The 25393-nt window shown below is 37.0% G+C and overlaps 3 protein-coding genes across 6 annotated transcripts; all 3 read left to right on the top strand.

The window, feature by feature from the left end:
• Window positions 1-359: 359 nt before the first annotated feature.
• LOC125473590 lies at window positions 360-875 on the top strand. Its single transcript, XM_048576657.1, has one exon. It carries the CDS (start codon window positions 360-362, stop codon window positions 873-875), a length of 516 nt encoding a protein of 171 aa, XP_048432614.1.
• A 9191-nt stretch (window positions 876-10066) lies between these two features.
• LOC103940229 (E3 ubiquitin-protein ligase RHF2A) lies at window positions 10067-15423 on the top strand. Of its 4 annotated transcripts, none has more exons than XM_048576511.1 (10): window positions 10067-10293; window positions 10371-10516; window positions 11650-11790; window positions 11914-11960; window positions 12871-12933; window positions 13014-13119; window positions 13543-13925; window positions 14044-14151; window positions 14268-14636; window positions 15142-15423. In XM_048576511.1, exons 2-9 carry the CDS (start codon window positions 10514-10516, stop codon window positions 14581-14583), a joined length of 1167 nt encoding a protein of 388 aa, XP_048432468.1. In that variant the 5' UTR covers window positions 10067-10293; window positions 10371-10513; the 3' UTR covers window positions 14584-14636; window positions 15142-15423. The 4 variants fall into 4 exon arrangements, with proteins under 4 accessions (XP_048432468.1, XP_048432467.1, XP_009348605.2 ...); XM_048576510.1 differs by having other exon boundaries at window positions 10371-10519; window positions 14268-14639; window positions 15125-15423; XM_009350318.3 differs by having other exon boundaries at window positions 10068-10293; window positions 10371-10519.
• Window positions 15424-21508: 6085 nt separating this feature from the next.
• Window positions 21509-25147, top strand: LOC103940249 (fasciclin-like arabinogalactan protein 16). The gene is made up of 2 exons (XM_009350340.3): window positions 21509-23181; window positions 24663-25147. The coding sequence occupies exons 1-2, from the start codon at window positions 21873-21875 to the stop codon at window positions 24719-24721; spliced, it is 1368 nt and encodes a 455-aa protein (XP_009348615.2). The 5' UTR covers window positions 21509-21872; the 3' UTR covers window positions 24722-25147.
• Window positions 25148-25393: the final 246 nt, after the last annotated feature.

The raw sequence follows: 25393 nt of genomic DNA, 5'->3' as shown, positions 1-25393 counted from the left end.
TTATTATTCTTATTACTCATTCTTTGACCCTTTCGCATACAACAGGGGTCGCCGGCGACCCTCGAGCAAGGAATTTGATTTCTCCTAATCGGATTCATCTTCTTCCTTGTTCCGAGGATCCAAGGCCCTTGCTTCTTCTTTTTTTATTAATAATTTTTTGGCAAAACCAAATAACCAAAAGAATTTTCCCATTTCTCATGACATTCTGATTCGGCAAAATTCTTGAAATTCCCACATCAAAAATCGAAATTAAATTTTGGGTTTTTTCAGAAATTGTTCAATCTGTAAAACCCAGATTGGAATTCTCTCCATTTTCCGTTTTCGATTTCCCCATTTTTTTTTTTTTTTTAATTTGAGCTATGTCAGCATCGATAACCTCATCGCGGCAACTGTTTCTCCGGCAGACTTCTTCGCCGCGCCGGCAGCCGCTGCTCCGGACCCAAGTCTCAACCAGCACCACCCGATTTGCTGAAGTCGTCGGCGGCACCACCGCCGATTGCGCTGCCGTGTGCTGCTGCTGCCCGTGGGGCCTCGTCAACCTCTTAGTTCTCGCAATCTACAAGGTCCCCGCGGGGCTCTGCCGCCGCGTTCTGAAGAAGAAACGCCGCCAGCGGCTGATCAAGAAGGGGCTGTTGCAGCCCCGGAATTGCAAGTGCAGTTGCGGGTTCGCCGGCTCGGAGCTCCAGTTCCACCCGGTGGGTTTGCAGTGCGTGGCGGAGATCAACAACAGGTCGCAGAAGGTCTCCGACGATGAGTCGTGTGACAAGGATGTGATGCAGCTCGAGAAGGAGATGTGGGACCGGTTTTACACTACCGGGTTTTGGAGGAGCCCATCCCAGAGGGAACCGTCGTCCAAGGTTCTAACTGGTATATAATTTCAAAATATTTAACTATTGGCGAAATGACCACAATACCCCCCGAGTTATAATTACGGAGGTTATTTGGTGTGTTGACCACATTATATTTAATTTAATGTGGCTAAATCTAAATTAAATATATACGGGGATGTGAAAAATGGAATACTTCGCTGTGTAACCAGTAATTTATTCGTCCAATGATTTATCCGTCACATGATGGAGGGATAGAGAGGATCTAAATCATCGAAATTAGGTTTTTTCAGGGTGGTGGGAATTTGTATATTGTAAGAGTTTGTATCCTTGTCATGTTGTTTGACTTCGGGGGTTAAATGTGGATTTTGTGGGCATTTAAAAAAAAAAAAAGAAAACGAATGTTGAAGGTTTCAAAGATTTGTGGAAGTAATACATTGCCGGCCTATTTCTGCTTTATTTATTTATTTATTTTATTTTATTTTTAACGTAGTTTCTAGATCATGTACAAATTGTCTCACCAAAATTAACAAAAAAAGAGAATGTTTGAATCTCCAAAAATGAACTTTGAGGTTAAGACTGCATTTTTTGCTGACATTTTTTTTGGGAAGTTTTAACGAAAAACTTCTACGATTATTCACGGTAACGAAAAATCACATTTTTACTTTTTTTCAATTACTATTCACTACACCTTTATTTGTCATTTTTCATTAAAACTAAAGTTTTTTTGAACTTTTCGTTAGTTTTTTTTTTTTTTTTGGTGGTTATGTGGGAAGGTGATATGTTTGAGGGAGAGGTGTCTGTGATCTTAAAATTGGTGGTGATTTAAATACTTTATGTTTGAATGTGATTATATATTTTGGTATGGGCAGAATCTAAACCTGAGTTTGGTTTTACAACCTTTGTTCTTCCTAGAAGGGAAATTCGGCCATAGTTGGTTGAATGATGTAACGGCTCAAGCAGTGTTCGTATTCATATATTTTCTTAACGTAAAAGATGTTTTCTTTCAAATAATATATGATAGGCAATTTGAACTTGAATGCATAAGAAGAGTACATATGTTGAAGCCAATCTAATATGCACATGTTTGCTTGAGGAAATTCAAAAAGTGTAGATATTCATACGTTAAGATAGAAGAATAACATAAAGGCGATTGCAGAAAGTTTAAGTATGGCCACTGTTTAAATGAGCTAACAGTTTATATAGTGTTCATAGGAGGTTAAATTTTCTGCACTCATTTTGTGTGTGATTTCTCTATGATCTTTATCATTAATTCGAAATCGAGTTGGATATTATAAATGAAAGCATGAGGAACTTGGTAGGGTCATATGTTTGTGGCTTTACACTTGGTCTTGGATATGCAGATAGATTTCCTTCTTTGCTGTCCATCTTGTTTAAAACAACACTTTTTCTCTTTCTTTGTACAAATTCTATGTTGCTTCACCTTTTGACACAATTTTTCTTTGCACACTTTGGTCAAATTCACACTCCCACAAAAATAAAGGAAATCTCTCCGGCTCTGTTTCGGTGAGAGATTTCCATGTTCCAAGGAATTTGGAAAGTAAAAAATGGATCACCTAAAATGATAATTCTGAAATACTTTCATATATATGTTTAGCTTTCTGTTAAAACAGTCGTTAACCATGTAATGGTCAGTGACCGTTTTTAGGCCACTTTAATAGAAAGGCCAGGACACATGCCTTGTCAAAGTAATTGTATTTTTTTTTTTAACAAATACGATATTATCTACACTAAAGTTCAGGGGGTGTGCTAAACCTCACAATGGGCTAACAAGAATGTGATTCAAATTCGCCATTGGCGAGAATCGAATCTAAAACCTTTCACTTACAAGTAAAAAAGAATACTACTAGACTGCAGTACTAAGTAGCAATACTTTTAAGGCATATTTGTCTATTTGCCCTTGAACTTGTATGGAGCTGTCAATTTCCCCCTCTGAACTTCAATTTTAGCCGATTAACGCCCTTGAACTTTTATAATTAGCCAATTTCCCCCTTGAACTTTAACATGAGCCGATTATCTCCTGAACTTTTATAATAGCCAATTTCCACCTTGGCATTTGATTTGAAAAAATTTCATCTAACTTTCCATCCATCTTGATCACAGAAACAACACTTGACAACTGTATGAGGGCAAAAATGATAGAAAATTGAATGGATGAAAATTTGAGATGAAAATTTTTAAAATCTAATGTCAGGGGGACTTGGTTATTTATAAAAGTTTAGGGGGTAATCGGTTAAAATTAAAGTTCAAGGGATAAATTGACTAATTATAAAAATTTACAGGAGTAATCAGCTAAAATTAAAATTCAGAAAGAAAATTGACAACTTCATATAAGTTCAAAAGACAAATCAATAAATACCTCTACTTTTAATCACTTGAAAGAACCCTGATCCTCTTCGGATCCCAATATCCCAAGCTTAGAGATTATTTAATCCAGACTATTGAAATTTGATGTTACAAATAAAGCAAATTGTTGTCAAATATGTATTAAATTAGTATAATTTAGTTGGTGAAATTTCCAACACGGATCATCTCACTCACTTTGTTTACCACAAATTAATAAATAATAGAGTCACCATCACCTTTTGAGTGGACGGTGAGCATTGTTAGTTGCGGTGGTGAATTTTATGGTGAGAGACGTCAACTTTCTATCAAAATTGCAGTCATAGACTCTCATAGAATGACTCGTGAATTGAACCCAATTTAGGAGTTGCCGGTTCCAAATAGATCCCACTTTTCATCAAAAAAATATATATATATCCCACTTTTTTTCTTTTTATCAACCAAAAATAATAATAATAATAAAAAGAGAAGAAAAAAATGCTCTTAATTTATCTTATGTCACTGTCCAGACTCTACACATGTTGTTGAGTCAGGTGGGTTCAGATCTGAACTTGAATCTTTAGGCCTGGGCCGTGGGTGTGTAAACTGTCCCTTTTGTCTCTGTGCTACAAAAGAAGGGTACCCTACAAAGAAGGCTATTTTAAGATCATCTCCAAAATTTTGGGCTAAAATTTTTATTTTAAGATCATCTGAAAATTTTAGCCCAAAAATTTAGATTTGAAATCGAAACAGTTTTTCTCTTCTAACCCTTATGAGAAAGTAACTTTAAAAAAAAAAAAATTATGTAGACTATCCTAATTTAATTTTTTGAACATTTTAATATAAAAATATTTAGATTTCGATAAATATTAAAAAATCACTAAACCGACATCATGAAACTCGTGAAACACTACGAAAGAATATGAAACACATAAAATATTTTTTGATTAGTTTAGATGTTTGATTTAAATTTGACCGTTATATATTTTTTTTACCGTTGGATTTAATCAAATTATATCTTAATCATTAGATTCAATTAATTTATAAATATAAAATTAAAAAAATATATATACATATATGGAGGGCAGCCCCACTAACCCAGGGGGAATCCTGGCTAAATTTGCTCGAGAAATGAGTTTTGAGTTTTAACTCATATTTGGCTCAAGGGTTGAACCAAGTTAGGGTAAGTTTAGAACCTAAAATTTGAGTTTTACTATAAGGGTTGGAGTAGGTCTAAGTTACAAATGTGAAAAGGTAGAAACAAATTCAAGAAAGTGTTGTCACTTAGTATTACAGTTTAGTGATGTGATGACCTGTCCCTAATTTTCCATGTAATTTTCTCCTTGAGTGTTTAAAATGACGTTTATGCCTTTTTTTTGCAAAAGTGGAACCTGACGTGGACATAGTTATTCAGCTGTTAAATTATTTTTCTCGATATCGTAATTAATTAGTATTCATTGTTACAAATGTGTGAGCGCGAGTTAGACCTGATGTCACATCCTGGACCGGGCCTCAACCACATCCCAAGCTCGACTCCATCGTAGCACGATATTGTCCGCTTTAGGCCCCGACCACGCCCTCACGGTTTTGTTTTAGGAACTCACACGAGAACGTTCAAGTAGGTCACCTATCCTGGGAATGCTCTCGCCCGAACTCGCTTAACTTCGGAGTTCCGATGGAACCCGAAGCCAGTGAGCTCCCAAAAGGCCTCGTGCTAGGTAGAGATAGGAATATACATATAAGGCTTACAGGATCCACTCCCCTGGGCGATGTGGGATGTTACAATCCACCCATCTTAGGGGCCCGATGTCCTCGTCGGCACACCACGCCCAGGGTTAGGCTCTGATACCAAATTGTCACATCCCGGGCTCAACTCCACCGTAGCACGATATTGTCCGCTTTGGACCCCGACCATGAGAACTTCCCAGTGGGTCACCCATCCTAGGAATGCTCTCGCCCGAACTCGTTTAACTTTGGAGTTCTGATTGAATCTGAAGCCAGTGAGCTCCCAAAAGGCCTTGTGCTAGATAGAGATGAGAATAAACATATAAGGCTTACAGTATCCACTCCCCTGGGCGATGTGGGATGTTACACCCGAATCGGAGTTGTAACGAAAAAGTTACGTTTAGTTAAAGTGCATTAACAACGGGTAGATTTGTACATATGTGTGCTAATTATTCAGTGTAGGAAACTATTGTTTTTGATAAGACGCGTTAGATTTTGTCTGATTTCAAATTGTACAAAACCTTATCATTTTTCTCTTTAAAAATCTGTCCCATGCCCTTTCTCCTTCACCAACCAATCAGTCACTCTTCTCACTTCCCTCACCCAATTAGACATATCCCTCTCTTTTATTTCTTTCCATTCATACTCATTCCATCTTTCTTTCTCTTTCTCCCTCACCTGTAACTCTCTCTTCTCTGCAACAACAAAGACCATCATCAACACTCATAGATTGAGTCTCAAACCACCACCATTGAACTCCTCTCATCCTCATGAGTCCATTCGTACAAACCGATCTTAAAATGATGAGTTTTGAGCTTCTAACGTGGAGCAACTCGGAGCTCAGACTCAGGTGGAGATTCCTTGTTAATTTCTAACTCGTGTTACAAGGTTTTGGGAGATTTGGAGGCCACTACACAACTCCCCCTGACCACTAACCTAAGTTGGGAGAAGAGCCATCGTGAAAACACATGGTTTTGAGACAACTAAAATAGGTTTGAGAGCTTCAAGCTAATTCCAGCCCATTTCCGTCCACTTTTTGGACTTCCAAAAGGTATAAACTTGTTCTACTCTTCATAAGCTTCAATTCCGTATAAAGTACGTTAAAAATGGTTGAGAAATGAAGATATGAAGTTTTAAAAAAAATTCCAGGAATCTGGTGAATTTTTCCAGAAACTGACAAACCAGACGGCAGAGGGCAACTAAAGAAGAAGGAGAATATTTCGTAAGTTAACGGAATATTAAGACGCCGTTAATATCTAACGGAATATTCCATCAAATCTGACAGAATATTCCTCTATCATATGTCAGTCTGTCAGGTGCGTGGGCGCGCGTGTAGTCGCTACCTGGCGGCGCGTGAGAGCATGTGCTTGACGTGTACGGGTCCGTGACGTCGAGTATAATGTTTTCGTATATTTAAACCCTCCTTTTGAGCAAACTATGGGGGATTTTCCTAACCTTTTAGTGTATGTCCTAATTAAATATTAGTAAAGTTATTTCATATATAGGTGAGACTTACCCCGAGGAGGTACGAGGACAAACAAGGCTAGGAGGCTACGATCCATCGACGTATCAGTGAGTGGGCATTTGTTTTTATATATTATAAATAAAGTTTATAGTTTCCACATGTGCTTTTAGATTTATTTTATGCCTATCATGCCATGTTTTATTGAATTTTAAAAATGCCATATTATTGTTGAGATTTATATATTGTCATGGCATGTCCATATACTTTATACTTGCTCATCATGCATGCTTGCACCAATGTAGTACTCACCCCAACCAAGGCTAGGCTTCATGTGTATGTTCACATTGCACCGCATGCTCACCTTAGATCCATTGTAGGTGCTAGTCTTGTCGTACATATTGCATTAGGCAACTCCGACTTGTATGTGATGCGCCTAGCACCAGTCTTCACGTGATTGTAGTACTAGAGCGTATATTATGATTACACCCAATCCTTTTCATGTCATATTCCCTTTGCATGAACTCATGTGTTAGTAGAGATTGATGAGCACCTGATTTTATTATCCTACTGTTGAGATATTGTGATTTGGCATATTTTTATATTTACTGTTGATTTACATTTTATTTCATACTTATACATAGTATGATTTTCTGGAAACTATACATGTTTTACGACGAGGGGTTAGTATGTTAAGAAAGTAAATGTGTTTTATAAACCTTTGTTTTTGCCCACTCACCCATTTGTTTTTCGCCCCTCTAGGTCCTAGTTAGCTGATTACTATGTGGTGTACAAGGAATATCTGACGGTTCTGACATATCTATAAATAAGTGTAGGGGGCTTTTTTCCAGTTGTGTATTAAGCACTTTAACTAGTTTCGACTGCACACTTTTATGTCATCTATGCCCTAAACACTTATGTTTTATGGATTTTTCCCACTAATGCGCACTCGCTACTTTAGATTAAATAAATGTTAGTTTTGGCTTAGATTTACCCATATTTTCATGCTTCACTTTCCTTTTTGGCTACGTCACCTTCAGGTGTTGGCCAACATGCCTTGACTCCAGTCGGGGTGTGTCAAGTGATATTTCTGTTTATTTATAAGTAAGAGGTCTTAGGTTTGATTTTCACCAAAGACGAATTTGAATCACATTATTGCTAGGTTATTGTGAGGCTTAACCTACTTTTCCACTCTTTTTTGTGTAGATAATACCGTTTATTCCAAAAAAAAAAAAAAATGAAAACCACGAAAGTGCGTTGACTAGTTTTGCAAAACTTTAGGTCCACACTATATTGTAAATTTGAGATGTTCTTGGGCGAAATTAAAGCACTTAATCATACATGTAGCCAACTTTATTAGTGAATAATAGACAGGATAAGGGCCACTTGTACACTAAAATATCTATGTCCTTGTTCTTTAGCCAATTAGAATATATTCCAAACCCAATTGTAGTTTTGAAGATTTTAGGTGACACGGGACCACTTAAGAACTTTGCGTTCGTGGTGAACGTGTTATAATATCGGTGAATGACGTGATGTTTTAATGTATATGAGTGTACAAGCAATCGTGAAAAAGAGGAAATTAAACTCAAAACCTCAGATGCAAGGGTGAATATTTTTAATCAATTGAGTTACAAACACCTTGCATTTTACGGTACCTCAATAATAGACAAATAATGTGTTATAATTTCAGCTGGTAGAGATCCAGTTTCCTGACGGGAAATTCACTCTCAACACATATATAGTCGGGTTTTTTTTAGGCTGCACTTCATATTGGTAATGAATGGGAAACGTGGGAATTTTTATGGTATGTTTTAAGACAACACTTTCCCACTTATAAAAGTTTTTTAAAATCAATTTCAAAATGATACATGGGTTAGCAATAATATGATTTAAATCGTCTTTGACGAGAATTGAATTTAAAACATCTTACTTAAAAGTGAAGAAAAATATCCTTAAACCGTAATACTAAGTGACGATAATGAGTTGTGACCCTATTGAAACAAGAAGGCTTTATAAGAAGACCAAAATTATCATTTTTCCTTCACTGCCATTAGGTATTTGTGCCGAACATTTCGTGACTGTCAGATCCCATCCAAGGGCCCGAAATCATTATTGGGTGACAGGTTGTCCGATCTTAGTCGCAAAGTTGGGTAGTTTTGATGCAAAGTTAAAAATTGGGTAGAAAGTCGGAAATTCGAATAAGACAACACAAAAAGGGTCGATTTTTAAGCAGAATGTGAAATCTAAAAAATCTTGAGCTGTTCGAATAAGAGATTAAACGTTTAAGCGTGTAAGAACTTAAATATTTATATATAAATAATTACGATTACCTGCTTGTTATACACGTTATTTGTTCTTAATGGTGATACCATATCATCTAATAATTTCTCCGTAATGAGGCTGCAGTGGCTATTTTTTCTCAATGATTGCCACAAACAACTATTAAAAGTTTGATTTCAATTTTTTTGTTTTTTTTTGGATTTGAATAGTAAATCTTGTTTTCGATCAGACGCATTTGAAATTACCCCTATCAGTTGCAATTAATGTAAAACTATGCAACGGTTCAGTAGCCAACATCCAAAAATTCTTGAAATATTCGATTGTCATATGTTGAATACTAGAAGTCTATCATGAGTCTTAATATTTGATAACAGTCAGCATAAAATTACATTTACACTCTGTTTGGATAAGGAAATTTAAGATTATTAAAGAATTTTAAAATGATGGAAATTGAAATGAGGAAATTTTATTTTCTAGGGTTTGTGAATTTTCTTGTTTGGCTAACTTAAAAAGATCAATGGAATTTGAAACAAAATTTGTTATTTTTAAACTCTCACTCATACAAATTTGAAAATAACACATATTTACATGGAATTTAAACTTGGTAATTGAAGGTCCCAAATTCCTTTTTTTTTTTTCCACGCAAAAATTCTAAATTTCTATGTTTATGAATCCAAACAAAGGAATTGGTACATATCAATTTATAAATTCTGACTTTTATCAAAATTCTAAGTTTATTTCCCTTATCCAAATATAGTTTTAAGAAAAACGAATTTATTCATGATTTAACTCAACGGTCTCATTTTTTTGGTTATGAGGGTGACTTCAAATACATTAATAGCTTGGTATATATGATTACATATCATATACCAATTTTGTATTGAATAAACTACAATATCTTGTATGTCAATTGTCCACCAAATAAAAATGAAGATAATAGGACGAACAAGATAAAAATCTTCTAGGTATTCATATAAAATGGAAACAAATCCAACTACTAAATTATTAATCACAAAAACATAGAATATACAAAATAAAAGCAAATCTGCCTAAAATTAAACATAAAAATGAGCTCTATACTTTAGTAAATGACCCCCATAAAGATGAACTCCCAATGATTCAATGAGTAGAAAATTTTTTCAATGTATTAGAATACAGATACATACACTTACAAGCTGCATGACATTTAAAAATACTTTTTTCCACTTTTCTATAACTTATGATGTAACGTCCCGTGTACTGAACTGAAAAATTTCTTTAATGGATGGTGTTGAATCTTGAGGGCTCTCCCTGTGACCCCATCTATTGTGATATGTCGTTATTGTGGGGTTGGGGTTTGTTTTCCAACGCACAAAAAAGACAAAACAAATAAAGCAAAGAAAATTCTCAAAAAAGTGGGAAGTGGGGAAGGAACATAAATTATTTTCAGAAAAAAATAATGTTCCTAATCTTAATATTTTAACATGTAATTAGGTGAAATTAATATCTTCGTCGAAACGTAGATTATATTCATTCAAAACGTTAAAACACTTTGCATTCCGTAATTTTCTGAAGCTGATTTTGTTTACGTGAATAATACAGCAATATAAAACCTAAATTTTCCAAACAAAAACAAACCAACCAGGAACCAGCACTGCACACCCAAATTTGAAGGTAAAATTATCTTTAATATTTTTTGTCCTTCTGTTTTTTCAACATTGATCAATCAACTGTGCACCGCTGAATTGTAGGGTGGTTTTGTTTTGTTTGCTGCCGGCTTGCTGGCGATGAATCTCTAGTGGGGTTTTCTGGTTGGGGAATTCAGAGCTCGATCTGCTGCAATTTCATGGCCGTTCTTCTCTGAATTTCTTGACAGCCATCTCTAATCCCCTTAATGGTGGTAAACCCATCAAAACCCACCAATTTTTTATTTGGAATTTGATTAAAGTTTTAATCTTTTTTATTCTTAGGATTGAATTTTGATTTTCTTTTCAATTATGTTGTTGCTTTGATTTGATTGTTGAGAGTGTTATGTCATCTGGGTTTCATATAATTGAATATGTATGTATAATTGAATGAGCCAATGGATGGATAATTGAGGATATGTGTGTATGTTAAAGAAAATGTCATCCTGTTTAAGGGAGTTATTTATTTTTATTTTTTAGTGATGCTATATTTTTGTATTCAAGCGATATTCTAATCTAATAAAAACTACGGGGAGGGGAATTTGAACTTGGGTGCAGGGGATTTGGTTATTAAGTTTATTGTTTCCTCTGGATTTCATATATTTGCGACTGTGTTTGTATATTCGGATAAGCAAATGCATGGAATGGATGGATGAATGATGATATGTGTGTATGTTAACAAAGCTTTTGTTAATCTCTGATACAACTATGAAGGATATAGTTTTCGCTTTGGAGTTCTGCATGCTACATGAAACATTTGAAAATCCTTTAAAATATAAACAAACTTTCATCTGGATCAGTCAACATATTTGAGAACGACGTGATTTTCTTTATCCAAACAGAAGAGTAGTTTTTATTTTGTGTTGATGAAACAGGGTGTGAATTTCTCCATCTCAGTTTTCATTGATATAATTCAGCATTTTAAGAAATGCTACTTTTTCAGTTCAATTTAACGAATGTTAGTTTTCACAAATAGAAAAAGGGAACTAGAGGAAGGCAGGTATGGTTACAATGATAAACTAGGAAACGATTTTCCAAAAAATAACGGTGGATGTAGTCCCAGATAATTTAAGTAGGATAAGAGTCATAAGACCTAAGATATTAGTGTCGCCAGCCTCGGTTAATAGGTTGAGGTTCCTTGAATTGGGTTTATAATTTTGGTTGCTCATGAGAATTTATTAACTTAGCCTGTAGCTTTAATTGTTTTACTTCTAAAATATTTAGAACTGAGATTGGCTAACTCTTTGAGAATAGATGCTCATTCCGTTTGGGATTTAATTATGCTACTTTTCACGAACGATGCGCTCTACTGATCAATGTTGAAATTGGGTTTTGTGTGTCAAAGATTCCAAATAAAATGGAGGCAAAGGAGGCTGAAAGTCATATGATATCAGCTGTTGCATTTGTGGAAGGGGGAATACAAGAGGATTATGGCGAGGCCTGCAGCATATGCCTTGATGAGTTTTGTGACAGTGATCCATCAGTGGTAATATATCAAGTGTATCCACCTTTTTGTTTTCTCCTTGCACATGAGAATCTTATGCTTCATACTCATGCGCTGATCTTATATAGATTTGCCTTTAATCAGATTCCGTGTCTTGCTTTGCAGATTACTTCTTGCAAGCATGAGTTTCACCTCCACTGCATCCTTGAGTGGTATAAAGGATATTAGTTTCAATCATGGATCTTACTAACATCATTTATACTTTTTATTTATTAATTTGTATTTGATTTTTCATTTAAACGTATTTTAACTTTTCAGCGAGTCTATTTTCTACCTCTATTTGAGGCCGGTTTTTGCACCAGGCAGTACAAGTTTATTTAGGGCACTGCACTACCATGGGCAGCATCCATGGACAGCACCGTCTTTACTTAGCAAAGATTAAGATTAGGGATATGGAAGGAGCAGGAGATGTGGCACTACGGGAATAATGGGGGTGGAAAGGATTGATTAAAATTCTTAAAAATTGTGGTTGGGGCAGGGATATTTGAATTGGGTGTGGGGATATATGACCATTATCTATTATATAGAGTCCAGTGACCTTAGCTGATATATTTTGCCTTCTATGCATATTCCATGGAAACCACCATCTTTACTTAGCAAAGTTAAAGATTAGGGATATGGAAGGATCAGGAGATGTGGCAGTACGGAATGATGGGGGTGGGAGAGTTGATTAATATCCTTTAAACTTGGTTGGGGTGAGGATATATGAATTGTGGCGATAGAACTATTCTTTATTATGTAGCGGCCAATGACTTAGCAAATATATTTTCCTTTTATGCATAGTTCCATTTTCCTGCAAATGTAAATTTAAACTATGACTTCATGAAGATGTTAATATTTTGAATCTCGTCTGCTTATGAGAGATTCAGTTGTAAGGTTTTTTTGGTCACTTGACATAGCCTTTCTCGGCTTTAACACAATGTGTGGGTTTCAATTTTTATCTTGCACGAACTCCATGCACATACATACGCGTTTACAAGGCATCTTTAGTTCATCAATAACTATTCAAATTGGGACAGGTAGACATTCTCAGAATCTTAACAATATTATACATTCATGTAGGTGCCAGCGAAGCTCTCAATGTCCCATGTGTTGGCAACCCATTAGCTTGAAGGATCCTTGCAGGTTTGTTTTTGTCATTATTTATTTTGACGTGTTATAATTATGTACCTGGAGTTAACTGAAATGTGTACGTATTTTGGCAGTCAAGAATTACTGGAGGGAGTGGAACGGGAGAGAAGATTTAGGGAGACAGCTAGAAATGCAACTATATTTCATCATCCCACCCTTGGCGATTTTCAATTTCAGCATGTTCGTCATCTTCTTTCGTTGTTTTTGTTGTTGGAATAGTTCTTTGGTTCTTTAAAGCATTACAAGGCTGTGTCCAATGTTTGGCTGTCCAAAAATACAAAAATAAAACATTTAGGGCATGTTTGATACATAGGATTGAGTTGGCTTGGACTAATTATAGCCTACCTATAATTAGTCCAAGCCATGATAGGGATTGGATTGGATTGGTTTGAGTTGGGTTGGGTTGGTTCTATTTAGTCCTGTCATGTTAGATGGTCTAATTCCACATAAAGAAGGTATAATCCCAAACTATCCGGTCCAAGTTAGAATTGGTCTTAAAGAGCCCAATCCAGTCCTAGTCCGGTCAATCAAATGCTCACAAAAAGTATGAATTTTAATATTGTTTCATCATGGTATATAATGTGTTTATGAAATGGAATTCAGTTACCTGTGGGTACTACCAATGCTGAACTTGAAGAGCGCATCATTCAGCACTTGGCCGCTGCTGCTTCTATGGGAAGGGCCCACCACCATGGTAGAAGAGAAAGCCATAGGAGCCGATCATCTGCTCGTGGTCATCCACACTTGTTGGTACCTTCTACACATCCTAGTGCATCTCCTCTTGGTCCTGTTCATGCCCCAGGAGGGGACAGTGAACCAGCTGAAATAACTGTAGCAAGTCCATCTACCCCACTTACTTCAGATGTGGATGAATCATCACGAAGTAGTGCACAATATCCTTCTGTTCAGACTGACGGAATTTCTTCCTCACCATCTGGGTCTTCACGCGTGCATAGAAATCGTCAAGGAAATTCCTCTAGTCATTGGTAATAATAATTTTCTTGTGTTGCATTTTATATGACCATTTAGTCACTGGTAGTATTCTTTATGCACTTCCATGCTAGGCATTTCACATTTGTATGACTATTTAGTATCTTTTTGTAGGAGCTCTACTAGCCATGCCTCATCATTGGATCAGGACAGAGCAGGACCATCAGAACTTCACTCTCTTTCAGAGTCTCTGAAATCTAAGTTTAATTCCATGTCAATGAGGTATGATATGAAGTGACCACTGTTCTATTTTGGACACCACCCTACTAGTTTAATGTGCATGTGTGTATACATTCGGTTATCTCTTTACCATTTCATTTGTTGTATTTGTACCTAAGGTACAAGGAATCGTTTTCGAGGAGTACACGAGGATTGAAGGAGAAGCTGTTCTCCCGTAGCCCTTCTATGTCGGAACTCAGTTCTGAAGTTCGTAGAGAGGTGAATGCTGGAATTGCCACCGTATCTCGAATGATGGAGCGCCTTGAGACAAGAGATAATAGTACAGACAACCAGTCTTCTGGAGTGAATCAGAATGCAGATGGTTCTGCTGCAGAGCAGAGCAACCAGAACCGTGCAGAGATCCGTGGAGAAAACCCTTTGAGTGACAACAATAGGCCTGGTACCACTTGTGCCGCAGGTTCCACTTCACATTGATCTGCTATTAATTGTTTCAGCAATGCATCTATCCTCAGCATTTCATAATTAAGGTGAGTAATAATGTTGGTTTGAATTTTGTTATTTTGGTATCGAAGTAAACCACTTCATCACCAATGCCACCTTATTTACGGCTTGTTTCCACCACCATTGTTACTTATTAGGGCCCCACGATGCAGTAAGAATTTACAATTTTGATTTGAATTATGTGCTAGCGTGCTATTTTGTGTGTGCACAGCGCCTCAGGCCTATCACTTGACCCTTCGAACATTCCTCTTTCAACAGTCTTGCTCTTAATCACATGATCACGTCTGATTTTACTGTATGCCGTCTAGCTGGCGGCTTTATCAATTAGGATGACAGTTATCTCTGCCGCCGTCTGTTTTCTCATGTTTTTATTTGTGTGCATGTTAGAAATAACAAAAGACCTTAATTCAACTAATTCACAAGAAGTTTTTCTAAGTTTCAAATCTTAATTTATTTGTACACCCTTCATATTGATCCAAGTTGTCTGAGTTTTGGTGTGGGTTTTAACTCTAAGGTTACCCTTTGCTCCAGACATGGGATGCTGAGGTTGAGATGCTTTGCACTTCAGGCCGGAGTTAAAGGATTTGGGTATGTCAAAACTATCTCGATTGTGGTCTGAATTCAAATAAAGAAGAGGGGGTCTTGACAGAAGAGCAATTATCTGGACGCATACATTTTACAAATGGGTATATCTATGTATATATTTTCATATATAACCCGTCGTATAGTGCTTTAATTATATATGGATGGTCTATGTTGACACTGAATTGTTTTGGATGCTAAGAAGAAATGTTATGGAAGCGTTTCTGAGTCCATTGCCTGTGGATGATAAATAATCTGCAGACCAGTATGCCATTACACATTTTTCGTTTCAATCGGGCACTGAAATTTTCATTTAAAACATTTTAGGATGGAACTGAGTGAGTAAAATCTACCTACCCTTTAGTTAAGGTACCAAATGCTTTCTAGGTTGTCCTCTTGAATTGTGATTTCTGTCTTCCCCCCTGTTATGTTGTGTAATACAGGAACAACTTGAGGAGTGCGATGTCGTTTTGAGGGATGTGAGACAGCCAGTCCCAGACATTCGGCTTTGCATGCTAATGGACTGGCTGTCTCACATCTCGCAAAACAGGATCCACTTCTCAAGCCGGCTGATATAATAAAACATGTATATGTAGTATATTTAAATTTCAACATTTGCATTTTCTTACTAATGTCTCACGTTAGACCCTATCACATATGAAGGTGGTCTGAGCTACAACATAGCCCATATTTAAATAGTGCTTCAACTGCGATTTGACCCTTTGAATTATTATTCTAGTTGAAATTGACTCCTGAATTCATTTTTAAGAAACTAACGAACAGTAAAAAAAAACCTATAGTTTTAATAAAAAATGACAAATAAAGGTGTAGTGAATAGTACCAGGAAAAGGTAAAAATGTGGTTTTTTATTAAAAGTGAACAGTATCGGGAGTATTTAGTTAAATCTCCCTTCATTTTTTGGTAAATTAACTTTTAGAACTATTTAAAATTTGCAAATTAACCTTTTATTGCCAGATTTGATGAAATTTCATTAACTTTGCCGTCAAATACTCGCATGTGCAGGTAGGTGACTAGCACGTGATTCACTCTTGAGCGTAAAATCATGCTATTATTTGACAGCAAAGTGAACGAAATTTCATCGAATTTAACAGTTAAGTTAATTGATTGATTTCAAATAGCTTAAGGGTTAATTTACCGAAAAAATAGTTTAGAAGTCAATTTCAGCTAGGATAATAATTTAGGTTGTCAAACGGCAATTTAGCCTTCTTCTCTTAGTCTCCTCCCAAAATTGTCACTTAACTTCACGAAACTCACATTCCGTTTCACTTCGCGATAGGTGTCTAAACCCACATTCTGTTTCACTTTGCCAAGTTTTCCGTCTGCTCCATTTACAATCCTTCAAGTTGGCGTGGTTGTTGATTTCGGACTTTTTATTGAATATATGGGCTCCATCACCATGAATGAGGTGGGGGAGGGTCGGGGTTGTGAAACGTACTAACATGTTATCAATTATCCGAGTGTCAAATCTCGTCTTCACCGTCACTCATCAATGTCTAGATTCAAGAGACAACTTATCGATGTCTACATTTGGATCAACAATCTGAGTGTCAAATCTCGTCTTTACGGTCACTCATGCCCAAGCATTGCCGCTCATAACTATCAAGGTGGTAGTAGCCAGAGAGCCTCTGATGTTTAAGTTCGCAAAAAATATTTAGGGATTTAAGTATAATAAAGGGAATTGTTATTTGCATTTCGAAAATATCAATTGGCATTCCAAATTTTCTATCATAAAAAAATAAAAATACATTTATAAGGAGTGCAGAATGAGATATTTGAAATACTAATAACATTTTTCATAATAAATGGTCATAACCAATATACTTAAGATGGGTAAAAAGAGAAAATCAGTGTGCATTATCAGTTCACAAAAAGTATTGAGAATTGTTATTAGCACTCCAAAAATCTCATTCTATACTCCTCACAAGTGTATTTTTCTTTCTAGTTATAAAAAATTTACAATACCAAATGAAAATTTTGAAGTGCAACTAACCATTCTTAAAGTATTAATATATAATAATAATAACGATAACCATGTATTTTAATTAGGCACACGACACGACAAAGTTTCGATGGGGACCAAAGGACCCCCAACCAATTCATCATTAACCTTCACTGTATATGTATAATATTAAAATGAAGTACCTGCTTGTGCCATACTGACTGAGACCATAGCATCCAAGGAGCTATAAATTGAAATTACTAGAATCATATTTTGTATATCATATGATGTCACGGTTAATAATTTGACTATTTTTTAAGCATTGAAAAATAATCTGATCATGAACCGCCACATCATGTAGCTTATAAATGTGATCAGAAAACATGGTTTAAACCAATATTGTGGACCAAGATATGCTTTCTTTTTTTTTTTTCTTTCTTTTTTTCAAAAATAAAGAAAGGAATAGTTAATAGCTTCACTACGACAGTCCACCCTTCTAAATGTCGAAAAGACTCACAAAAACATTTCAGCATTCCTTTAATCATCATCGTGTGATTCACCAGTGCTAGAAATCGAGCTCATAACGTATCGTGTGGAATACATTTTCATTTTGTATTAAAAGCTCAAACAATATCATGATTCATCCACGAAACAAAACCAAAAACGTAATAACAACACTTTGTTTTATACATTTTTGAAATAATTCTTGGTCTACATGTTCATCATAAATATTGTTAGATTTAAAGACATAGTGATCACTGCCATTTTGAAGCTTAGATGAAAACTAACTTTTTTTTTTTTTTTTAACAAATGATATTATCTACAAGTTACAAATGAAGATGAATACCACTAGACTGTAGTATCGAACCTAAAACGAACCTAAAACCTCTCACTTACAAGTTACAAATGAAGATGAATACCACTAGACTGTAGTATCAAATGACGATGAAAACTACTTTTTGAATACAAGCAATATGTTTATTCAATATACAGTAGGAAAAAGAAATATATCTTATTCACCAGATAAATCCAACGCTTACAAATTTAGATGAAAACTTATTCCCAAAGTAAAGAGGGGTGCATTACTTCTAATGGCAACTCCACTCTATCTTCTTTTCCCAAATCATTAGGCCCATAAATTAAAAAACAAAAAGAGAAAGAAAATAAAAAACTTTATCTCCAAATTAGGAAGACACTCAACCTCAGAGTGATAGTATATGAATTAAACTATAGGAAAAACATCAAAAGTTGCTAAATCATTTTCCAACTATGCGTTACACAACGATTGGAAGATGAAAAAGAGACATTACAAAAGTTGGAAAAGGTCGGGTAAAAATTAAGCAAAATAGTTGGTGTCATTGTGTGCTTAGAAAATTAAAAAAGGTTTTTCTTTGGTAACTTTCCTGCTTCAAAAGGTTAAATTGTTTTTTTTTTTTTTAACCCAATTGTCTCTTCATAATTTGTAAAATCATCCGTCCCTTTTTCGTATATTTGGACTCGTTTGTAAGTGTTTTTAAATGTTTGAAAACGTTTTTGACAAAAATACTTTTAAAATTAATTCTTAATAAAATAATAAATAAATTCTGAAAAAAACATTTAAAGTGCATGAAGCACAGAACTCCCGATTAGTACCTTGTACCAACTAATTTCTTAATAATCTCTTTTATAAAGTTTTTACAAAGTGGATGCGTACAATGTTTTTCTCAATCTCTCTCTTTAAATTAGGAGCCTACATGACAAAATATTCTTTTTCCTTTGAATATGGTATTTTTTTTATATATAAAAAAAAATTCAACTGGTAACTTCGTCATGACAGTTCACCCTTTAGGAGCCTGACGATGACTTATAGAGGCATTTCAACCTTTCCTTGGCTACCACCGTGTGATTCACCAGCACCAGGAATCAAATTCAAAACATATTGTGTGAATTAAAAGTTTGAAATTCGTTTTTAACTACTAAACTGTACCGTAATGGTTCTTTGAATAAGGTACTTAATTTCATAAAGAATGTAGTCACTAAATTGTGAATTATTGTCCACTAGTTGACAATTATTGTGTTATACTTAACATAACGAAATGAAATCTCTACAAACAAGCATAATTAAATCATCAAATCTTCTTCTTTTTAAAGAGTATCAACAACCATGTCCATGTCCAAATGCCATTTTTAACCCAAACACCTCCACATTAGACACCAAATTATTACACCATCATAAATCTTTTACCAAAGTAATTAACTTTTTTATCTCGCTAATGTGCCGTCCAAAATTATATTTTACTTTGCCAATCCACGACAAATTATTAAAATGTGAAACCCTAGAATGGTTGCATTTGTAGAGAGATTTTCAGTATCTTAGAAATACGGTCCGGTACAATAAATATATATTACAATTGGTTAGAAAATTAAAAAGAAAAAAAAATTCAACTATTTATATATGACACTTAGTATACTAAGCTGTCTTCTCGGCCTACTGAAAAACTTATTGTATTAGCAACATTTTGTTTATGTGGACATACGGAATTTTTGGACATGTGAGGTTGACAAGCAATCTGCCAGTGGACAAAACGTTGCCGTCTGAGGCTTCAATAATAAACGAGGGGAGAAAGAAAAGTATGTTCACGCGTCACACGCGCGCTTTAAGAGAGTGACGTGGTAGGGGTGTTTTTGTAGCTTAGCGTAGAACTGAGGGCATTCGTCGTGATTTTGTTCTTTGTAAAATCGGAGGACACCGACAGCTTGCCGCGAAGCCTTTTGAGCTACCCACACGCTTCGGCTTCGGCTTAGCTTTATTCACCAACTTGCATGCCACCTCATCTTATACCAACTCAGATTATAAAAAAATAAAAATAAAAAGGACTTTTTAATTTATGTTTTTGCGAAAATAACTTTCTTTTTTGTCAGAAGAAAATAACCTAGTTAAGGATTTAAATTACGAAACCTCTTTTAACTCCTCAAGCGACCCCCGCCAAAAAGAAACGAAAAAGAAAAAGAGATGATGCAACCCAACGATGTGAACTTTGTATAGTAGAGAAAATTTTATGTGTAATGCAAACACGACCTGATACATCAAGCTTTATAATACAACTGGTTAGAAATTTACTTTTTAAGTTTCTTATCAATAGTACTACTACACTTGGTGTAGCGGGCCTCCGGCACAGTAAAAAATCTCTTTATATTGTGCACTTGTATTTAAGTGGCACATTAAAGTAATTAGCTACATAATAAATTAGTTTATGTATGAAGTGATGCAAGATGAAATAATTAAAGGCTTACCAACGTAATCCCTCCAAAAACAAATATGGAATTCACCAAAAAACTAACATTATGTTTTGATGAATAAATTTAAGATTACTAAAGAATTTTAAAATGACGAAAATTGAATTGACGGGATTTTATTTTCTAAAATTTGTGAATTTTTTTGTTTGCTTAGCCTAAAAGAACAATGAAATTGAATACGAAATTTGTTATTTTTAAGCTCTCAATCATAGAAATTAGGAAATGACACCTATGTACATGGAATTTAAACTTGGGAATTGGAGGTCCCAAATTCCAAGGTTTTTTTCACGCGGAAATTCTAAATTTCTATGTTTATGAATCCAAACAAGAAAATTCGTGCATGAATCCAAACAAGTTGATTGTGTTAATTGATAATTGAAAGAAAGATTATTACACTAGGAGCCAGGCAATGGCTTAAATACCTTGGGTTAACTCAAAGGCCTTAGAAAATTAAATGAAGTCAAAATGATAGTAATCGGACGACAAACGAAAAGTCCAATTTTTGTTACAAAATTTAAAATGCAGTTTTGAAAATTTAAACTACCTCGGATGTCTTTAAACACAATGGACTCATGGCTATAAAACCACGAGTCTTGTTCTTCTCATAATTCTCTTCAAAATAGACATATTATACGTGCTTTTTGAATACGTGACAATTACGACAGTGACGTCACTAAAACTTCATCTTGTTTACATGAGAGAATCTCTTCTACTACATCTCTTAAAACATACCATGCTACTTTACCATCACGATACACCACATCAACATACCATGGGTGGTATTGAGTTCGCTTTATACTTAGAGACGATGGTATGAAAAATAAAATGAAACTCCTAAGAAGGTCACATTTTATCAAGGGACCCACCTGTGGAAAACACAAAAACATAAAGTAACAGAATATTTAAGCCAATAAGAATTGACTAATCCTGCAGCCGACACAGTCAAAACTAAACCGCAACCGAAAAATCCTCTATTAATTCATTCGACAACCCAACACACACACACAACATCCTCTTTTTTCCAACATTTTTCTGTCAACACAACAACAACGCCAACTGGCGTGGCTTCGACTTCAACTCCACAAGCTTCGCTTCGCTTCCACACAACTCAACTATCTCACGCCCAAGGCTTTTAGTCTTAGAGAGGGAAAGAGAGAGCACAGCAGCAGCAGGTGGGGAGTACTTGTAGAGAGAGAGGAAGTCTCCGTGTGGTCCCCACCTCCAGCCTGTCATCAAACTCAACTCTCATGCCTCTCACCACTTTCTGAAGCCTCTTTATCTCACAAGCCCCGAACTCCTCTCTCCCGTTCTCTCTTCTTCTTCTTCTTCTTCCTCCTCCTCATCTGCTTCCACTTCCCACCACCACCAAAACTACAACTCCAGCATTACCACGGCCGGCCAGCCAGCAGCAACTCTGATTTTTTCGCCGTATCTTTCGGGCGCCATGGACTCCCAGATCTATGGTCGCTGCTTCTTCTTCGTCTTTGCCCTCATCCTCTCCGCCGCCTCCGCCGCCTCCGCCGCATTGCCATCTAACAAATCCTCCACCACGGCGGTCAACTCCAACTCCGTCCTCGTCGCCCTCCTCGACTCGCATTACACCGAGCTGGCCGAGCTCGTCGAGAAGGCCCTCCTCCTCCAGACCCTCGAGGAGGCCGTCGGCAACCACAACGTGACCATCTTCGCCCCCAAAAACGAGGCTTTGGAGCGCCAGCTCGACCCGGAATTCAAGCGGTTCTTGCTCGAACCCGGCAATCTGAAGTCCCTCCAGACGCTGCTCATGTTCCACATTATCCCCAGCCGCATCGGGTCGACCCAGTGGCCTGATTCCGGGTCGGGTCGCCACCACAAGACCCTTTCCGGTAACCACGAGCACCTTCATTTGACAACCCAAAAGCCCACCGGCCGCAAATCGGTTAACTCCGCACAAATCATCCGACCCGATGATGTGACCCGACCCGATGGCGTCATCCACGGAATCGAGCGCCTCCTGATCCCGCGCTCCGTCGAGGACGACTTCAACCGGAGGCGGAATCTTCGGACCATATCCGCCATTCATCCCGAGGGAGCTCCCGAGGTCGACCCAAGAACCCACCGCTTGAAGAAACCGGCTCCTCCGGTTCCGGTCGGCGCCCCGCCTGTTCTGCCGATTTACGACGCTTTGGCTCCCGGTCCGTCTCTAGCTCCCGCTCCCGCCCCCGGACCCGGCGGGCCCAAACACCATTTCGACGGTGAGAGCCAGGTGAAAGACTTTATCCACACTCTCCTCCACTACGGCGGGTACAACGAGATGGCGGACATTCTGGTGAATCTGACGTCTTTGGCGACGGAGATGGGGCGGTTGGTTTCGGAAGGGTACGTGCTGACGGTGCTGGCGCCGAACGACGAGGCGATGGCGAAGCTGACCACGGACCAGCTGAGCGAGCCGGGGGCGCCAGAGCAGATTGTGTACTACCACATCATACCGGAGTACCAGACGGAGGAGAGTATGTATAATTCGGTGAAGAGGTTCGGGAAGGTGCGGTACGACACACTGAGGCTGCCGCATAAAGTGGTGGCGCAGGAGGCTGATGGGTCGGTGAAATTCGGGCAGGGGGACGTTTCGGCGTATTTGTTTGATCCCGATATTTATACGGACGGGAGGATTTCGGTGCAGGGCATTGACGGGGTGCTTTACCCGACGGAGGAGGAGGAGGCCAAAACGGAGAAGAAATCTGTACCGGTTGTTAAGGTTGCTGCTAAGCCCAGGAGAGGTATATTCAGTAGCTTTTTTCTTTCTCTGCATTACTAATTTGCTTCTTGTTTTTCGATTCCTTGCTTAAATCTGTGTTTGTCAGTCATTAGATTTGTAATGTGTCATAATTGATGTTTTCTTTGAGGTTAAATTAGGTCAAATTCTACTAAGGATTGATGTTCATAGTGGAGTAGGTCGAAACAGTTTAGAAATGGTCAATTATGGTATGCTAGATGTTAGAAGTGATTAGGATGATGTGATCATTGATTTATTAAGGGATGGTTTATCACTAGTTCTCTCTTTCTTGGATTATCGGCTCGATTTGTCCAAGTTTTCGTCAATTGAACTTTCGGTGTGCAATGTCAATGAAGTTTCCAAGAGGCTTATGGCAAAACCCCTCTTCCGGCCTTTCTCCCTCCCGATATAGCACCTAATAACCCTTGTTTAGATCACACTCCTATCCTCCTCTGATGATATTCTTGTTTCCAAAGCTTTTCATGAACCTCTCACGACTGTTGCTACAGTTGCTGTTAGCTTAAGCCAAGGAGTGCCGTGCCTTGTCTTTCTGTGATTTGTTCGTTTGGTTTTTCAATTCGATTTCGATTGATTGATTCAGTTGATGTTTGTTATGTGTTGTGAGGGGCTGATAAAAATGCATTTGTTTGCGAGGTTAGGCTCGGAACTAGTAAAAATTTCACTAGTCATTTTGTTTTGTTTTCGGTTGAATTCTGGAGAATCAGTTTACAAATGGGTTGGTACTAATTCATTCATAAAAAATAAAAAAAGGGCAGTTTATTATATGCTAGATGACACAAATGATTAGGAGTGCATGGTTGATTAATGGAGGTTTTCTATGATTCGTCACTAGTGTGATTGGCATAGACATATCCAAGAAAGTGACACCCAACAACCCTAACAAGTTGTAGTCTTTCATGTGAACCATCTCAAAACCATCTATCATCTTGAGATTCATATCAATCAACGGATATCAGTTCTCTAATCGTGCACAAGCAACACAAAACACGACGTTTTTACTCATGTTTTATGTGCCGATATTAGGGTTTAGGGTTCTAAACCCCGCCGTTTTACGACATACACCTAGACTCTAGGGCTAGAAATGTGACCATGGTGTTTCTTGGGGGTAGAAGGAGGAAGCTTGGAAGTTAGGGTTAGGCAGCAAATACTGTCGGTGCAAAAGCATAAAATGTTTGATGTCACGGACTTTGGAGTGTGGGCGAGGACATGGACACTTCCACTACCACCGGTCTCTGATTCCATGTGACGCCAGCCGAGCAATACCCAGCTGTGACCTAATGCTATATGACCCACCACACCACATCCTGTCCCTTAATTAATTCCCATTTGCTTCTGCTAATTGAGAAGTCAGCTGGCATGGTTTTTTATTTTATTTATTTATTTTTATTTTATTTATTTGCATTTGATATTACAGATTTATTCAGTTGACTTATTATTTTTTCCTTTTTCCACTTATATTTTCAGGGAAATTGATGGAAGTAGCTTGTAGAATGCTTGGAGCTCACTTCTCTACTTGTCAATGAAGATACTGGTCTCTCTCTCACTCTCTCCCTCTCTCAAAATTAAATTTCTCCCCCGACGAAAGAAAAAAAAGGCGGAAAAAAAAGATGAATGTCTTCACTGTAAACAGTAATTGATAATGGTAAATACAGTTCTTTCTTCTGCGTCGTTGTAATTTGTTTTTCGAAACACATTTGGTTTTTTGGGGGTAAAACAGAGTTTTGGTAAGCATATCAGTGTAGGATGATCGATCATGAGTCTGCATATTATATAAAGATGAACTGAATGAATGTATAAACAGAGGGAGCGTTTGGGTTGCGGGATTTCTTTGGATATCCACCCAAGCAAAAGAATCTCCACCCCCTCTTGATTTCTCTCCCTTGATTTGTTATCAAAACTGTAATTACATACTCATTTTTTTAATTATTATTCTTATTTTGTTTGGGTTACTATGTTTGCACCAACTTCCTTTTTACTCCGTTGGCTTTGCTTGTGAATCAAAACTTCATCCTGTTTGCTTGCGGTTCAAACAAGCAAAGTTCTTGTGTCCTTTTGTAGATCCTCTCCGGGACTCCTCACTGGTGATCCGGGGGATCTGTTAACACCAACCATTCATCAAAAATTGTGTGGTCACATTTTTTTCTTTTTTATATTTCAACAGTAAGGCAGCTTTGTTTTGCTTGAAAAATATAAAA

This window comes from the organism of the source record quoted next, unplaced genomic scaffold (genome assembly GCF_019419815.1).
Source record: "Pyrus x bretschneideri cultivar Hongxiangsu unplaced genomic scaffold, Pyrus_bretschneideri_v1 Contig9, whole genome shotgun sequence".
NCBI classification, from domain to species: Eukaryota; Viridiplantae; Streptophyta; class Magnoliopsida; order Rosales; family Rosaceae; genus Pyrus; species Pyrus x bretschneideri.
The sequence above is the reverse complement of the archived record's forward strand: the minus strand, read 5'-3'. Positions and strand labels throughout refer to the sequence as shown.

Excerpts from the sequence above, each read along its gene's own strand:
- LOC125473590 (XM_048576657.1), top strand. The coding sequence starts at position 360 with ATGTCAGCATCGATAACCTCATCGCGGCAACTGTTTCTCCGGCAGACT.
- LOC103940229 (XM_048576510.1), top strand. Across the intron at positions 11,961-12,870 it reads CTCCACTGCATCCTTGAGTG|GTGCCAGCGAAGCTCTCAAT; the intron begins GTATAAAGGATA and ends ACATTCATGTAG. Across the intron at positions 14,152-14,267 it reads TTTAATTCCATGTCAATGAG|GTACAAGGAATCGTTTTCGA; the intron begins GTATGATATGAA and ends TTTGTACCTAAG.
- LOC103940249 (XM_009350340.3), top strand. The coding sequence starts at position 21,873 with ATGGACTCCCAGATCTATGGTCGCTGCTTCTTCTTCGTCTTTGCCCTC. Across the intron at positions 23,182-24,662 it reads TGCTGCTAAGCCCAGGAGAG|GGAAATTGATGGAAGTAGCT; the intron begins GTATATTCAGTA and ends TTATATTTTCAG.